Below are 18,614 nucleotides of genomic sequence, written 5' to 3'. Positions count from 1 at the left end.
ATTTTTTTTTTTTACAGACAGGGTCTTGCCTCTATTACCCAGGCTGGGTTGCAGTGGTGCCACTAATAGCTCACTGCAGCCTCGGCCTCCTGGATTCAAGGGATCCTCCTGCCTCGGTCTCCTGTTAGGATTACTGCATGAACCATCATACCTGGCTAAGTTCCCCTGCCCCCACCCAGAGGTAGATATATTTCTGAAACATCATGGTAACTTTTCCATGCCTTTTTTTAGCTGGAAAAAGATATTATCAGACAAGTATTTTCAGAGCTTAAAACAATAGGTAGGCTGGGCACGGTGGCTCACACCTGTAGTCCCAGCACTTTGGGAGGTTGAGGTGGCAGATCACTAGAGGTCAGGAGTTCGAGACCAACCTGACCAACATGGTGAAACCCCGCCTCTACTAAAAATACAAAAATTAGCTGGGTGTGGTGGCACGCACCTGTAATACCAGCTACTAGGGAGGCTGAGGCAAGAGAATCACTTGAACCCTGGGGGCAGAGGTTGCAGTGAGCTGAGATCACGCCATGGCACTCCAGCCTGAGCAACAAGAGCAAAACGTCATCTCAAAAAAAAAAAAAAAAGCCCAAGACAGAGTGGTGGGGCAGTGAGGAAAGCTACGCTGGAGGCTGTGGCAGGAGAACTGCTTGAACCTGGGAGGCAAAGGTTGCAGTAACCCAAGATCATGCCATTGCACTCCAGACTGGGCAATAGGCAAGACTTCCGTCTCAAAAAAATAAAATAAAATAAATAGATAAATAAATTTTTAAAAAGGTGAGTTTTCTAAATCACTCTTCTTACAAAAAAAAATACCTTATGCACTAGAATACCTATCAGATGAGTGGCTTTTAAACAGTAAGAGGAAAAAATAATGCGTGTACTTAAAAAAAATCCTAATTATTAAAAAAGTAAACTCAAGTCTCAATGTAAAATCAGACTGTATCTGATTTTTAAGAATTTGAGGCTAAATCACACTAAATAGAAAAGTAAATTTTTCCACTGCACTTCAGCCTGGGTGACAGAGTGAGAAAAATTAATTAAATGTATTTTTTTTAAAGTAAAATTTTTCAGCACCATAGAAAAGGGACCAGTGGGGAAGGGAGACATAAAGTAAATTTTGGGAAAGACTGGTAAAATTCTAATTCCAGCAGGCTGACTCACTAGGTTTTAATCAAGTAAGTCAACCCCCAGGGTAAGTTAACTACTTTTTCCCAAGACTGTATTTTATCATTTTCAATATTATTATTATTACTATTTTGAGACAGGGTTTCACTCTGTCACCCAGGCTGGAGTGCAGTGGCGTGATCTAGGCTCACTGCAGCCTCAACTTCCTAGGCCAAACCAATCCTCCCACCTCCGTCTCCTGAGTAACTGGGACTACAGATGTGTGCCACAACACCTAGCTAATTTTCACTTTATTTTTTGTAGAGACAAGGTCTCGCTATATTGCACAGGCCAGTCTTGAAACCTTGGAATCAAGGGATCCTCTCACCTCAGCCTCCCAAAATACTGAGATTACAGGCATGAGTCACAGTGCCCAGCCCTCATGATTCATTTTGAAAAGACGATTAAAGGAATGTCAGTCACTATATCAATTTAACATGTAAAGCTGAAACAGATTTGGTTTTGACCAAGGCCCTAACTATAGATCTCATTTATTGGTTCCCGAAAGTGATCCTTCTTTATGACAGGACTATGGAGAACCTCTCATTTGAGAGGTTTTTTTTTAGGTGCCTCTTAACCTTTATGACTTTAAGCTTTTAACTGTTTTTTTTGGTGGAGATGGAGATCTCACTATGTTCCTCAGGCCGGTCTCAACACATGGCTTCAAGCAGTCCTTGGGCCTCAGTCTCCCAAAGAGCTGTTATTACAGGTGTGAGCCACCGTGTCCAGCTTCAGTCACTTTTATTGGCTAAAAGAGCTTGGTCCAGGAGATAAGGCAGAAAAACAAAACTAAAAATTCTAGCTTAAAACAGAACTACCAAGACTCAGTATTATTCACACTTGTGCAAAATGCCATACATACAAAACTTCATTACAGCATTGTTTATACAGCACAATTTAGGAAACAATCTGAAAGTTATGAATAAGCAATTAGTTACAATAAAGTCTAGGCCAGGCACGGTGGTTCATGCCTGTAACCCTAGCACTTTGGGAGGCCAAGGTGGAAGAATCACTTAAGCCTAGGAGCTTGGGAACGGCCTAGGCAACATGAAAAGACCCCATCTCTATTTAAAAAGTATTAAATTTCCAAAATTTAAAAAAAAATTTTTAAAAAAAGTCCAACCAGAAGGTTCCATTAAACAGTCCTTTGGAAAAAAAAAAATGAGCCAAAGCAGGACACTATGGTGCACACTTGTAATCCCAGATACTGGAGGCTGAAGGTAGAGGATCATCTGATACCAGGAATTTGAGACTGTATGTATATAGTGTACTATGATAACGCCTGTGAAAAGCCACTGCACTGCAGCCTGGGCAACCAAGTGACAATCTGTCTCTTAAAAAGAAAAGAAAAAAAAAGAGTCAACTTGAAGATACACAGGTGGTTAGAGGGGAAGAGAAGGGAATCAAGGTATTTGCATGAGAAGGAGAAGACGCCTAACTTACAGCAGAAAGTTGCTCTGGTCTTTTCGTAAGGATACACAATAAAAATAGTGGTTGAAGTCAGGAGCAGTGGCTCACACCTGTAATCCCAGCACGTTGGGAGGCTGAGGCAGGTGGATCACTTGAGGAGAAGAGTTTGAGACCAGCATGGGCAACATGGTGAAACCCCATCTCTACTAAAAATTAGCCAGGCGTGGTGGCATGTGCCTGTAGTCCCAGCTACTTAGGAGACTGAGGCAGGTGAATCGCTTGAACCTGGAAGGTGGAGTTTGCAGTGAGCCAAGATTGTACCACTGCACTCCAGCCTGGGCAACACGGGGAGACTCCATCTCAAAAAACAAACAAACAAACAAACAAACAAACAAAAACAGTGGTTGTCTAAGCAGGAGAACTGGAATGCTGAAGGACAGATGAGGGATTCTCTATGTATCCTTCAGAGCCTTTCAAATATGCTCTACGTGTGTTTCCTAGCTAATAACAAAAAATACATAAGCAGAGTAGCCTCACAAAAAAGAAATAATGTAAAAGACTCATATGTCTTGTTTTTAAATGAGCTTATGGGTGGAAAATGAGACTAGCTTTAACTTTTAGTTCAGACATTGGTTCAGATAGAATATACTAAGCAGTAACAATGTCAAATTATTGCTCATTGAGATTAAGGCTCATCTATTGAGTTCATCTATTAATATTTCAGTATCTACTATGTGCCAAGGATTGGTCTAGGCATGAATGAGCAATATGTGGGACATCCAAGAGTCCCTAACTTCAGGAAGGTTTAATGGGGAATAGAGAGAAATAAACAGTAAATAACATAACTTTGAATAGTAATAAGCACTTATACAGAAGAAAGGGAGATAGGAGGATAAAATTGAGGGGGAAGGAAAAGGAGAACTGGTTTATACGGGACAGGTTAGGTAGAGAGTATGACATATGAGCTAAGAACGGAACAAGTGGACAAAGCAAGCAATGCAACAAACAGGAGGAAAGTCCTGTGACTGGAATAAGCTCAACCATTTATTGTTCAGGGTACACCAAAGCAACAGTGTGGCTACAGTGGAGTGACCCAAGGAGAGAAGGGCAGATGCACTCAGAAGTAGGCAGATTCCAGATGAATGTATGGCCTTATAGCTAATGGAGGGAAAAGGCAAGATTCTACTGTAAGTGTGATGGAGAACCTCTACAGAGTTTTTAGCAGGGGAGTAACATGGTCTGTATTTTAAGAAGATAACACTGTTGCTCCAAAGTAGGCTAATACAGCAGGCCAGGCAGTAAGTGATGGAAGTGAACAGAGGTTTGAAAGAGACGGAGGGAAAAGTGTCTGATTTAGTATATATATTGAAAGCAGAACCTACAGAATTTGCTACTGGATTAGATACAGGAATCTAAATGAGAGAGCAACTCGGTGAATAGTAGCCCAGAAAATCATCTTGTATTTGTAGAGTTAGTCATTTTACAGTAACAAGAGACAGGGGAATGTTACACTAATCAAGATCCAAATTCTGCCTCTTACCAGCTTTACCTTAGGAAAGCCATTTAAGTCAGTTTCTAGACTGCAAAATATATTCACAAAAATGTCTGTAAGAATCAAATGGTTGGCCGGGCGCGGTGGCTCAAGCCTGTAATCCCAGCACTTTGGGAGGCCGAGACGGGCGAATCACGAGGTCAGGAGATCGAGACCATCCTGGCTAACACGGTGAAACCCCGTCTCTACTAAAAAATACAAAAAGCTAGCCGGGCGAGGTGGCGGGCGCCTGTAGTCCCAGCTACTCGGGAGGCTGAGGCAGGAGAATGGCGTAAACCCGGGAGGCGGAACTTGCAGTGAGCTGAGATCCGGCCACTGCACTCCAGGCCGGGCGACAGAGCGAGACTCCGTCTCAAAAAAAAAAAAAAAAAAAAAAGAATCAAATGGTTAAGAAATCTACAAATGTAAATAATGATCATTGTAAGTTAGAAAACATCATATTAACAGTCATGCAAATCAAACCATCTTATTTTAATATTTTCATTAGATGAGAATGGTAACACTGATGTTATAATCAACACTAAATTTCATCCTTTGAAAGTCAAAGGTCAGGTGGGGCACAGTGGCTCACGCCTGTGATCCCAGCATGTTGGGAGGCTGAGGTGGGTGGATTGTTCGAGGTCAAGAGTTTGAGATCAGCCTGGGCAACATGGCGATACCCCGTCTCTACAAAAATTAGCTGGGTGTGGTGGCATGCATCTTGCAGTCCCAGCTATTCAAGAAGCTTAACTGGGAGGATCATCTAAGACCAGGAGATCAAGGCTGTGGTGAGCCAAGATCCTGCCACTGCACTGCAGCCTGGGAGCGGAGCGAGATGAGTCTCAAAAAAAGAGAAGAGAGGAGAAGAGAAGAGAAAAGACAAGAGAAAAGAGAAAAGAAAAGAGAAAGAAAAGAAAGTCAAAGATCACCCAGAAATAAAACAAATTAACAGTTCAATCAACAAAGTCATGTCCCTATTGCCTCAGGACAATACTGCTACCCCCATCCACCACATAGAACTTTGTATAGTGATTGACAGAAAACAGGCAACTTTTAAAAATAAATTCTGATTTTTTTTAAAGCATTGTCACTGATTATGGAACAACCTACGTAACACAAGCATGGACACTTTTGAAAACCTAGTATTTTAGTCTTCCGTAAGGATTGGAGAAAACCATCCTGTTAAGCTATAAATGACATTAAACTAATAAGATAAAACCCAAATCAAGGTACCATTCATTAGATAGATGTTCTCAACAAGATACCGTAAAATTAAGATTATATATCACAGTATGAGTTACTGCTTAGTTTGAACAGCAAAATGTAAATGCCCAGTACAAATTAAATTACTGTGTGCCAAATGAATTGAATCATGAGGACTTCATCTTATTGCCTTAAACCATTTCTGTAAATTTATAAACAAGGTTCCACAGAATTTATTTTTTCATCCAAGGCTTTCATATTACCGGGCATATCTTCATAATCAAAAATAGAAAAATGCATGTTAAATGTTTAGCTCACTATGTATTTAGAGAATTATCATGAATGTCAAGTTGCATTATGTACTTAATCACCTAAGTAACAACAAAAACAAGGATATTTGGTAAATGGTTCTATCACTCCCTATTCATTTTTCAACCGGGGCCTCAATAAACATGATCTTTGGGGACCATGTGACTGCATTATAACTAAAAACACATTGTAAGGACCTGCCAATACATATGACAATTAAAACTCCTTGGACAGAATCCTAGATAAATCCACACACAACAAATTTCGGACTATGAAGGTTCACATTATTAGACTCCAGGGCTCCCTGACAATCTGTTACACTTCCTCATTTCTAATAATTTCTACCATACAAAAACGTCTTATTTCTCTGCTTCAAGCACCCTTAGGTCAGTGACATCACCCTCATCTCAGATATATTTAAATGCAATTGGATGAAGCAGTATACAGTACATCATCCAATTGAAAGTCTTCCACTTAGTATGCACCTCCTCATAGATTTTACAAGAATGAACAGGATTAACATACACGTTCACCAGGTTATATTAAGCAAAATGATGCTGCAATTGAGTCACTTTAACTGGCGCATTTAGCCACATAAATGTTCAACTAATTTCCTTCATAAAAGCTGACACAAAAATTTAAGGTGTAGTTGTTGTGGATGACAAGGAATATCTCACATCGGAAGACTTGTCGATATTTGGTGAAGACTTTACAAAATCAAAGAATCGAAAATGTCATGGTTCCGTATATACTTGTCAAAGCACAGTATAAGTAGCCAATTAATAATTAAAACACACAAAATTGAGAGGCAAAAGATTTCACGAGATCCCCCATAGAGGCCAAGGTAGGAAGATCTCTGAAGCCAGGAGTTTTGAAATCCGCCTGGGCACTATAGCGGGGCCTCATGTATACGAAAAAGAGAGGAGAGAAGAGAAGAGCGAGAATCCCCCATAACTGCGGCCCTCCCCCAGCCTTGTGTTAGAACTATTTCCTCGGAACAGCTCTGAAAGAGTTTGCCAACCAGAGTGAAATCACTTCGCAGAGATAAACGAGCGGAAACGTATTTAGAAGAGAGAGACGGCGGAAGCAAGGGCAGCGGGGCGCGGACCCGTCCCCGGACTCAGACAGCCGCGGCAACCAGGCGCGAGCATGTGCTGACCGCGGCAAGACGCGCGGGCCTCCCAGATCCCCTTCCCGGGGCGCAGGGCCCCGGCCGGCCTGACCCTCCGGGTTCATTCATTCTGTACCCGCGGCTGCCGCACCTCCGCGCCCCCGTCGGCGCCGAGAAGAGGGGCTCGGCTGCCAAGGGACCTTGTCAGGCTACAACCCCCGCCAGGAGTCCGAGCCCCGCCGCGATTCCCGCGCGCCCGCGGCCTCCGGCGGGGGGTGGTCTCAGAAGCTACGGAGGGCAGCGCCCAAGCCCAGAGACCCGCAACCTTGGCGCCCCACCCTCCGCCGGGGCGCTGGCCAGGACTCCCTAGCCCGACGGGCGCGCCTGGAATCCCCGGGTCCCCGCTATCCGGCTGCCCCGCCGCAGCCGGAAGTCTCCCCGGCGCCCCCTCCCCAGCACCCGACTTCCCTCGCCGCCGCGGCCAAGCCCTCTCCGCGCCGCCTCGGGCCTCCCAGCGCGGGCTGCCGGCCGAAGGCGGCGAGAGGCCGCGCTGCCTGCCCAGCTGAGCCGACCAGAGTCCAGCGAAGAGCTGGAGGCTGGCCTGGGCGGTTACCTTGATGATCCTGCGGGGCAGCCCGGCCATCTTGTCAGAACCCGAGTTCGGCCTCTGGTCTCGTCTCCGGCTCCGCTCGCCTCACGCACGAGTGGAAGTCCCAGGCTCCACTTCCGGGGGACGTTGCCGCGCCCGTCGCCGCAGCCGCCGCCTAGGCCCCTCGGGAAATGTAGTCCCTGCTCAGGCGCGGGCTCGGGCACGGGCGGGCTTCCCTCCGACCTGGCCCCCTCCCCCGCGCGCCCCGCCCCAACCCTGGCCGGGGATGGCGGAAGTGACGCTCCGCGGCGAGGCAGGGACTTTGGAGACGCCTCGCGGGGAGGGGCGGGGCTCCGGCGCTCGTGGCCGAGCCTGCCGGCGGCGGTGGTACCGCGCGATTCGCGCGCGCGCGCTCTTAACCGTGGCCACGCCCGCGCCGGTGGACGACGTAACAGAGGCCTGGCCTACGACGTAGCCCATTCATTCACGCGTTCGTTCATTCAGGTCAGCCTGCATTGCGTGCGTTCCCTGCTGGCTCTGCAGTGAACGACTGCGGTGGGGCTGACCGTCTTGCTCCTTCCTCAAAGGGAGGGCAAGACCGAAACTCAGTGGCAAAGCTCTGACTGGGGGTCTTTCCAGTTACTCACACCCTGTTGGGGAGTTTTGATGTTTAAATTGTATAAATCGGGCCTCTGACACGCCCCGTAGGCCCGGGGTGGCCTGAAGGAAAAGGGTTTGGAGCCAGCTGGAGGCAGTAAGACCTAGACCTAACGGTTAAGACTCAGAATTGTTAACAGAAAGAATGACCAAGGAGAGGTTTAAAGAACCCAGAGTAATCTGTAAACCAGAGATTACCCATAGAGTGCGAGGTCCTATGAGAGAATTAGAATGGGGGTGCCCGAAAATTGAATTGTTGGGGAAGCATTTTATGCTGGTGACGGATGGCTTGCTGTGTGATGGACTGTTTGCAAGCATTTTGCTTCACCTTCACAGCAATAGTATGGAGGAGGTGTTTCCATTTTACAAATGAGGCTTAGAGAGTTAACTTTTTCCGAGGAGCTGTTTTGTCCCCAGGCAGATCTGCCGAGACCTGGCCCTTAACTACTTAACCACAGTGTTTCCTGGCACACTGACAGTAGATGGTGAATAAATGAAGAAGGGACTGACCATGCCTTCCAGGAACTTAGATTCCAATGGAGAAGAGAGACCAGTAAACAATTAGTTACAATCCAATGTGTTAAGGGCCGTAGTAGAGGTTCCTCCCAGGTGCTATTTTAGCAGAGGCATTAACTGCTTGAGAACTCAGGGAACCTTCTTAAATAAGTGGAGTCCTAAATGATGAGTAAGAACCTATCTGACCTTGTAGGGAAGAGTATGCCAAGCATAGGAAATGGCCTGTGAAATGGCATTGAGCTATGAGAAAGAAAAAATAGTGCACTAAAGAAACTGGAACTCTGAATACAAGAAACCAACTAAGAACATAAGAAATATTTTGTGCTGGCGCGATGCTAAATGATTACATAAATTTAATACATCATTTAATTATAAAACAGATGAGGTAGGCTCTATTAACAGAATGTTTTAGATGAGAAGCCAAGGTTCAGAGGTAATAATGAGAATTTCAAATAACCAGAAGTCTGCAATAGGTGGTTCTGTGACTAGGAGAATCTGCAAAAGTAAATGAAACTGGACAAAGATACTTTTCAGAATATTTTATAGAGGACCCAGGATAATTCATGCTGGTAGGCAGAAAGGCAGAGTGCTATTGTGTTGGGAGTGTGTAGGTCTGCAGTCTGGGCAGGGCTTAGCAGGAAGGGGCACTCTGCTTCTGCTGCATCATTCTGTGCAACCAGAAGATTGGCTTCCTTGATGGTTCACAAGGCCGGCGAGTTGGTGCTGGCTGTTAGTTTCACTCCAAGTGGGCCTCTCCCCGGGGCATCTTGGGCTTCCCCATTGCATGGTGGCTGGGCTCCAAGAGTAAGTGTTCTAGCAAGCTAAAATGGGCACTAAATCTCCTTTTTTGACCCAGCCATGGAAATCACATGGCCTCGTGGAAGTCACATGGCATCACCATAACCATAATCCATCAGTCAGCCAGCCACAAACCCCCCCCTGTCTCAAGGGCAGGGGACATGGACACCACCTCTTGCAAGGGGAGCTGCAAGACTCTAGAAACTAGCAGCATATATGTGATGGAAAGTATGGTTGTGGCCAACTTTGGGAAGAAACTGCCACTCATAGCCGCCTTGGAATCACCTAGGGCACTGTTTTTTGTTTTTGTTTTTAAAAAAAACATTCCTGCAGCTGGAACCCTTCTCCCAGGTATTCTAATTCTCTAGGTCAGTGCTGAGACCTGGGAATCTGCATTTAAAATTGGGGTAATTTTGATAGATACTAACACTTAACGGCAGAAAATTCTGAACAAACGAGAACAAAAAACGATAAGCAAAGCAAAAAGAGGTGCCGGGTGCTGTGTTTTTTTAATTTTTTGAGACAGAGTCTCTCACTCTGTCAACCAGGCTGGAGTGCAGTGACATGATCTTGGCTCACTGCAACCTCTCCCTCCAAGGTTCAAGCAGTTCTTCTGCCTCAGTCTCCAGAGTAGCTGAGATTACAGGTGTGTGCCATCGCCCCTCGCTAATTTTTGTATTTTTAGTAGAGATGGAGTTTGACCATGTTGGCTAAGCTGGTCTCGAATTCCTGGCCTCAAGTGATCTGCCTGCCTCGGCCTCCCAAAATTCTGGGATTACAGGTGTGAGCCACTCCACCCGGCCTCCTTTTGTCTATTTTCTGTCACAACAGACAGTAAGTATCATTCAGGTTAAGACTGAGAGCTCTGGAGTCCCCAGTCTGGGTTTGAAAACACACTTTGCTTAATTTCTCTGTCCTTCGTTTTCTTCAGCTATTAAATATACTTACCTTCATGTGGTGGTTGTGAAGTTTAAATTATGTAATTTGTATACGGTACTTAGAACAGTACATAGCACTTAGCAATCACTTATTTTTTTGTAATTTGATAGAACCATGTACATTTTTCTTTAGGAAACCATATTTTTAAAACTTGATAGTATAACCTTGTTTGGTAGAGATTGGATTGTTGGCATAAATCTATCTGAGAATATTAACATTTTAACATACACATTTTTCCTGTCTCTCCGAATTGTTTTTTCTGTTCTTTTCCCTCTTGAGGACAGCTCACACTATACTCATCCGGAAACGAAAATCTGAACTTCTGATTCATATAAAGCCTGTGGAACAGGATACATTCTAGAAGAACAGGTTGTCACAGGGCTGAGATATGGTTCTCAAATTAGAAGGCTAGTTAAGAATCCTATTTCTATATCTAATACAGAGATAGACAACAAAACAGTGGTTACCCAGAGCAGGTTGTCCGGTGGAGTGATGGAGAATCAGAGATGTAGATCAAAGGATACAAAGTAGCAGATATTTAGGACAAGTCTAGAGAGCTAATGTACATGAGAGCTATAGGTAATAAGTTTACAGTATGTATGAGATTCATGCTAAATAAGTAGATTTTAGCTACTGTTGTCACAAAAACAAAAACATAGGTAACTATGTGAGATGATGGGTATGTTAATTTGCTTCACAATAGTAACCTGTTTACTATTGATACATGACGGATTCCATAACATCATGTTGTATACCTTCAATATACACAATAAAATAATTTTGTTTGGCCAGGCGCAGTAGCTCACCCCTATAATTCCAGCACTTTGGGAGGCTGAGGCAGGTGGATCACTCGAGGTCAGGAGTTCGAGACCAGCCTGACCAACATGGTGAAACCCTGTCTCTACTAAAAATACAAAATTAGCTGGGTGTGATGGAGCATGCCTGTAATCTCAGCTACTTGGGAGACTGAGACAGGAGAATCACTTGAACCCGGGAGGCAGAGTTTGCAGTGAGCCGAGATGGCACCATTGCACTCCAGCCTGGACAACAAGAGCTAAACTCTGTCTCAAAATAAATAAATAAATTAATTAATTAATTAAATTTTTTTTGAGGCAGGGTCTCACTTGTTGCCCAGGCTGGAGTACAATGGTACAAACATGGCTTACTGCAGCCTCAGCCTCAACCTCCCAAGAAGCTGGGACTACAGATGCACACCACCACGCCCGGCTAATTTTTAAATTTTTTTAGAAACAGGGTTTCACCATGTTGCCTAGAATGGTCTCGAACTCCTGGACTTAAGCAACCCCTCCCACCTCAGCCTTCTAAAGTGCTGGATTACAGGTGTGAGCCACCATTCCTGGCCAAAAGTTATTTGTAAAAATCCTACTTACTATACCCATAAAATATGGATAAAATAAGATATCTAAAAACCTAACTGATCATGTACCTCATAAATATATATACTTACTATGTACCCGCAAGACTTTTTTTATTTTATTTATTTATTTATTTATTTTTTGAGACGGAGTCTCGCTCTGTAGCCAAGGATGGAGTGCAGTGGCCAGATCTCAGCTCACTGCAATCTCCGCCTCCCGGTTTCACGCCATTCTCCCGCCTCAGCCTCCCGAGTAGCTGGGACTACAGGCGCCCGCCACGTCGCCCAGCTAGTTTTTCGTATTTTTTAGTAGAGACGGGGTTTCACCGTGTTAGCCAGGATGGTCTCGATCTCCTGACCTCGTGATCCGCCCGTCTCGGCCTCCCAAAGTGCTGGGATTACAGGCTTGAGCCACCGCGCCCGGCCCTCCAATTAGTTTTTTTAAAACCAACATGGCGAAACCCCATCTATACTAAAAAATACAAAAATTAGCCGGGTATGGTGATGTGTGCCCGTAGTCCCAGCTACTCGGGAGGCTGAGGCAGGAGAATTGCCTGAACCCGAAAGGCAGAGGTTGCAGTGAGCTGTGATCGCACCACTGCACTCCAGCCTGGGCAACAAAGCGAGAGACTCTGTCTCAAAAAAGAAAAGAAAAAGAAAAAGAAAGCCTGGGTGACACAGTGAGACTCTGTCTCAAAAAAAAAAAAAAAAGAAAAGAAAAAGGAAAAAGAGTTCTGGGCCAGACGTGGTGGCTCACACCTGTAAGTCCAGCATTTTGGGAGGCAGAGGCAGACTAATTTCTCGAGGCCAGGAGCTTGAGACCAGCCTGCACAACATAGCCAGACCCAGTCTCTACAAAAAAATTAAAAATTACCCAGGCATGGTGAAGGCTGAGTGGGGAGGAGTTGGAGTTTATAGTGAATTATGACTGCGCCACTTCACTCCAGCCTGGGGCAACAGAGTGAGACCCTGTCTCTTAAAAAAAAAACAAAAAAATTCAAAAAAAAGAGATATGGCTAGCACTGCTCAGCTTAGTGAAGCTATCTGTCACTGTCATCATTTATTCAGTACCATGGACCTGGACCAGCATCTTTTTGCTGAGTTTTGAGTGTATTATATAATTCCTGCTCAGCATTGTTACAGCTTTCAATACCTCTTGAGCAATCTATTGAAATTAGTGAACTGAATACATATTTCACATTTTGAATAGGTAAAACATTCACATGGTTCATAATTCAAATGGTATAAGAGTATACAGTAAAAAGCCTCCCTTTTACATTTGTTCTCTAGCTGCTAAATATCCCACCTCTGAAGGAATCCAATTAGTTTTTTTTTTTTTTTTTTTTTTTTTTTTTTTTTGAGACGGAGTCTCGCTCTGCCGCCCAGGCTGGAGTGCAGTGGCCGGATCTCAGCTCACTGCAATCTCCGCCTCCCGGTTTCACGCCATTCTCCCGCCTCAGCCTCCCGAGCAGCTGGGACTACAGGTGCCCGCCACCTCGCCCAGCTAGTTTTTCATATTTTTAGTAGAGACGGGGTTTCACCGTGTTAGCCAGGATGGTCTCGATCTCCTGACCTCGTGATCCGCCCGTCTCGGCCTCCCAAAGTGCTGGGATTACAGGCTTGAGCCACCGCGCCCGGCCCTCCAATTAGTTTTTTTAAAAAAAAGTCTTGGCCGGGCGCGGTGGCTCAAGCCTGTAATCCCAGCACTTTGGGAGGCCGAGACGGGCGGATCACGAGGTCAGGAGATCGAGACCATCCTGGCTAACACGGTGAAACCCCGTCTCTACTAAAAATACGAAAAACTAGCTGGGCGAGGTGGCGGGCACCTGTAGTCCCAGCTGCTCGGGAGGCTGAGGCGGGAGAATGGCGTGAAACCGGGAGGCGGAGATTGCAGTGAGCTGAGATCCGGCCACTGCACTCCAGCCTGGGCGGCAGAGCGAGACTCCGTCTCAAAAAAAAAAAAAAAAAACTAATTGGATTCCTTCAGAGGTGGGATATTTAGCAGCTAGAGAACAAATGTAAAAGGGAGGCTTTTTACTGTATACTCTTATACCATTTGAATTATGAACCATGTGAATGTTTTACCTATTCAAAATGTGAAATATGTATTCAGTTCACTAATTTCAATAGATTGCTCAAGAGGTATTGAAAGCTGTAACAATGCTGAGCAGGAATTATATAATACACTCAAAACTCAGCAAAAAGATGCTGGTCCAGGTCCATGGTACTGAATAAATGATGACAGTGACAGATAGCTTCACTAAGCTGAGCAGTGCTAGCCATATCTCTTTTTTTTGAATTTTTTTGTTTTTTTTTTAAGAGACAGGGTCTCACTCTGTTGCCCCAGGCTGGAGTGAAGTGGCGCAGTCATAATTCACTATAAACTCCAACTCCTCCCCACTCAGCCTTCACCATGCCTGGGTAATTTTTAATTTTTTTGTAGAGACTGGGTCTGGCTATGTTGTGCAGGCTGGTCTCAAGCTCCTGGCCTCGAGAAATTAGTCTGCCTCTGCCTCCCAAAATGCTGGACTTACAGGTGTGAGCCACCACGTCTGGCCCAGAACTCTTTTTCCTTTTTCTTTTTCTTTTTTTTTTTTTTTTTGAGACAGAGTCTCACTGTGTCACCCAGGCTTTCTTTTTCTTTTTCTTTTCTTTTTTGAGACAGAGTCTCTCGCTTTGTTGCCCAGGCTGGAGTGCAGTGGTGCGATCACAGCTCACTGCAACCTCTGCCTTTCGGGTTCAGGCAATTCTCCTGCCTCAGCCTCCCGAGTAGCTGGGACTACGGGCACACATCACCATACCCGGCTAATTTTTGTATTTTTTAGTATAGATGGGGTTTCGCCATGTTGGTCAGGGTGGTTTCGAACTCATGACCTCAGGTGATCCGCCCACCTCAGCCTCCCAAAGTGCTGAGATTACAGACATGACCCACCACGCCTGGACCAGAACTCTTAGCTAATTAGCCTTTTATTGGTTCTTGGTCAGGCCGCACTCTTCTCCGGGTTTCTTTCCAGTTTCTGCTCCTCCTGGGACTCAAAGTGCAAGTGCCTTTGCATTATCTTACAGGGCACAAGCAAGCAAGAATGAATGCTATGTTGGAGGCGTTAAAGGAGTCCCATTGTATGAGAAACTCTTACTCCCCCAAACAATATTTTACTACCCCTTGCTGCTTCCTCATTACCCACCCCCAAATATTCCAGGTTTTCTACTTTGGTCTTGTAATGGCAGAGACCTAAGTGCTATTTACCCTATAGGCAATAACTTAGGACATATGTGCCTGAGCTCAGAGTCAGGGATCTTCTTTGTCTTGATCACCACTGTATCCTGGGCCTAAGTGCAGGGACTGCTACATGTGTGCTCTCAAAAAATACTTGTCAAGGGAATAAATCAACCAGTGCAGGCTGAATATAAACACCTGTTTGAGAATGGTTGCCATAGATTCATGATCCATAAGTGAACACTTACAGAAAGCACAGGATGTTTATGTTAATCTCTAAACCTTTCAACTTGACTTCCTGGAGAGCAACAGAGTTTTTCTACAAACTAATGCTTTGCAGAAAAAGAATAGAGTCGTTCAGTTTGGAAAATGGTGTATCAGTCACCTTTAATAGAGGTCCTATTTCAATTCACATACAATTGTCATCAGGCAGAAGTATTTGTTTGCAAGTTCCCTAATTGTTTCTTGCAGCATAGGGAAACTGTTTCGTGGGTGAACAAGATAGAAGAATTTGTGAGAGGAGGGTTCATGAACACTGACTCAAACAGGCAGTGGGTGGGGTGGGGGTGTGGAAGGAAAAGACTGCTCACTGATTTTAGAAAAGGAAGAAAAATTGCTTGGTGGCTTATATTCATGCCTTCACATAAGACATTGAGCACTTACAAACTGTTAACCAACACAAGACCAGACCACAAGAAGGACCTGAGTGGAATCTTCCAGGGTCACAGGCAATCCCTAAGGAGTGCTATCTCACGTGAAAGACCCTGGGAAACATGAGACCCAGGAGAATCAGAGTAATACATCTTTACTTTGTTTAGTGTTTTATGCTTCACAAAGTGTTTCTGGGCCGGGCGCGGTGGCTCAAGCCTGTAATCCCAGCACTTTGGGAGGCCGAGACGAGCGGATCACGAGGTCAGGAGATCGAGACCATCCTGGCTAACACGGTGAAACCCCGTCTCTACTAAAAAAATATACAAAAAATTAGCAGGGCGAGATGGCGGGCGCCTGTAGTCCCAGCTACTCGGGAGGCTGAGGCGAGAGAATGGCGTAAACCCGGGAGGCGGAGCTTGCAGTGAGCTGAGATCCGGCCACTGCACTCCAGCCTGGGCGACAGAGCGAGACTCCGACTCCGTCTCAAAAAAAAAAACAAAAAAAAAAAACAAAGTGTTTCTGAATGTTATCTCACCCAGTGACAGCTTTGAGTACCTTTAAGTGCATGCACCACTAGTGTGATTTTGTAGGACCCATCATTGATTCTGCAATGTTCCTATAAAAGTAAATGGAGCCGGGCGGGGTGGCTCATGCCTGTAATCGCGGCACTTTGGCGGGCTGAGGCAGGTGGATCACTTGAGGTCAGGAGTTCAAGACCAGCCTGGCCAACATGGTGAAACCCCATTTCTACTAAAAATACAAGAAAAAAAAAATTAGCTGGGCGTAGTGGTACGTGCCTGTAATCCCAGCTACTTGGGAGGCTGAGGCAGGAGAATCGCTTGAACCCAGGAGGTGGAGGTTGCAGTGAGCCAAGATCACGCCACTGCACTCCAGTCTAGGTGACAGAGCAAGACTCTGTCTCAAATAAATAAAAGTGGATGGAGGGGAGTGTTCCACACATATATTCATCTCCTTTCTCTGAGCCAGTTCCCAGTGGAAACCGGATTCCAGAGGTTGGTGACTCAAGACATTTGGCCAGAAGCCTGGCTGGAACAGGAACTCTGCAAAGTAGGGCTCACTTCTCCGCCTGTGTGCCACCCTTTTAGGTTCCCAGGAGAATTGTTTGCTTTCCATGTCCTCGGGCTTCAGTCGCTTCGTAACTCTGCCAGTGACTGCATACTCAGCCCCTACCCAGCCTAAACTGTTCTCCCATTTCCTCCCACCTGATGTGCCCCACCCAAGTTTCTTTTCAATTCACTCCCATCACCTTTCTTCCTCCTTCACCATCACCTGTCTGTCTCAAGTCTGATTGATTTCTCCTATGTTTCTCTATTATGTCACTTGCTATCTGCAAAAAACTGCTCACCTGCTTCTAGTATGATTAGAAATGTTTTTGAAATTGTTGTTTTTCTTCTGAGTACAATGATTTGGGATCCGATATACCCTGGAACAGATGTTTCCACACTTTGGACTACTTGCTCACCTCAGAGGCTAGTTGAACATACCGATAAAGGGGCCCTGCCCAGGGTCTTCTGAGTTCAAGTCATAGTCCCCATGTCTCTGTGTTTTTAACAAGCTCCCTAAGGACCATTGAAGGATCTAAAGCTTGAGAGTCAATGTCATATTATGTGATATTTTCAAGAAAAGCAAAACAGTTGCAACAGGAACCTTGACTTATAATTTACTTACTCCTGTTTTTCTAAACTCTTCTGATCCAATACCTGTATCTTTCCTCCTGCCTATTCAAATTATTTTGGTTCAAGTGTGAGATATTTCAGATTGTCGAAGTTTAAGTTGACCCCAGGTGTTCAGTATTCCAGATTGTTGGGTTTTGGATGTTCAGTATTGTTCACCTCTTTCCACTCCTGAATTATTAGTATTATTTTTTGAGACAGAGTCTCGCTCTGTTGCCCAGGCTGGAGTGCAGTGGTGCAATCTCAGCTCGCTGCAGCCTCTGCCTCCCTGGTTCAAGCAATTCTCCTGCCTCAGCCTCCCGAGTAGCTGGGACTACAGGCACACACCACCACGCCCAGCTAATTTTTGTATTTTCAGTTGAGACAGGGTTTCACCATGTTAGCCAAGATGGTCTTGATCTCCTGATCTCGTGATCTGCCCGCCTCGGCCTCCCAAACTTCTGGCATTACAGGCGTGAGCTACCATACCCGGCTTTCCACTCCTGAAATTATAACCAGTTGAAAAACACAACAGATGGAAATTAAAATATTGCTTTCATTATTAATAAATCTGATTGAAGAATATAGCTCTAAATCAGCAACTAGTTGGGCTTACTCATGTTCCCCCACTAGCCCCATAATTGCAATTATAGCTCCATAGTCACTTAGCACAGCTAGACAACTGCAAGCTCCGTAACCCAAGACAGCAAATGGGAATGCATGAGGCCAGAGGCAGGGACAAAAAAAAAAAAAAAAAAAAAGGAGAGAGAAAAAATGGGAGGAGAGAAAGATAAAAGGCTGAGCAGACTGAGTTCATTAGTTTTAAATTCACCAATCAGAAAACTTATTCCTCTTGTAATCCCAAAACCACTTGACTTTTTCTTATGCTTCTGCTTACTTTTTGTTGTTGTTGTTGTTGATAGAGATGCTGTTGTAACATCCCTATTAACCACAACAACAAAAAGTAAGCAGAAGCATAAGAAAGATGTTATGTGTTCAAGACCAGGCTAGGCAACATGTTGTTAATAGAGAACAATATGTCAGTTTCTATGACAACTCCCTGAAAGCAACCCCAGATCACAACCTGGGCAATCTCATCATTGCTTTGAATGTCCTATAATGGATCATACTTGCACTCCCTCTAACACCATAATTTTCTCATCTGGTTGCCTTTTCACAAGTGATACTCCACCCCATCTGCCTGATGGTTTCTTGCCCTCCTCCGTGAATGTTATATGTAAAATGCTTATTTAAAAACAGAATGCTTGTTCCTTGGTACTGCAAGGAAAAATTAGCATTCAGACAAAAAGTTCTCTCAACAAGGCAGTTTTACTTTCTGCAGAAAGGCTGCTCCTCGCAGACGGAACAATGGCAAGAGCACATCTGAACAAAGGAGGTAAGCAATTTTTATTCCTTACGCAGCTTGTCCTTGCTACTGTGTCCTGTCTCCATTGACTGGAGCCAGACCTCACAG

At 44.9% G+C, this 18,614-nt stretch overlaps 1 protein-coding gene across 1 annotated transcript in view; it reads right to left on the bottom strand.

The window, feature by feature from the left end:
• The window catches only part of UBE2N (ubiquitin conjugating enzyme E2 N), a 35,188-nt gene extending 27,458 nt beyond the window's left edge, over nucleotides 1–7,730 (bottom strand). The window contains exon 1 of the mRNA XM_033221080.1: nucleotides 7,339–7,730. Coding sequence (XP_033076971.1) covers nucleotides 7,339–7,368 — 30 coding nt within the window. The 5' untranslated portion in view covers nucleotides 7,369–7,730. The remainder of the gene's footprint in view (nucleotides 1–7,338) is intronic.
• Between the last annotated feature and the right edge of the window lie 10,884 nt (nucleotides 7,731–18,614).

Source organism: Trachypithecus francoisi, unplaced genomic scaffold, assembly GCF_009764315.1.
Source record: "Trachypithecus francoisi isolate TF-2019V2 unplaced genomic scaffold, Tfra_2.0 Lachesis_group11, whole genome shotgun sequence".
NCBI lineage: Eukaryota > Metazoa > Chordata > Mammalia > Primates > Cercopithecidae > Trachypithecus > Trachypithecus francoisi.
Note: the sequence above shows the minus strand (reverse complement) of the source record. Positions and strands in the feature narration are given on the sequence as shown.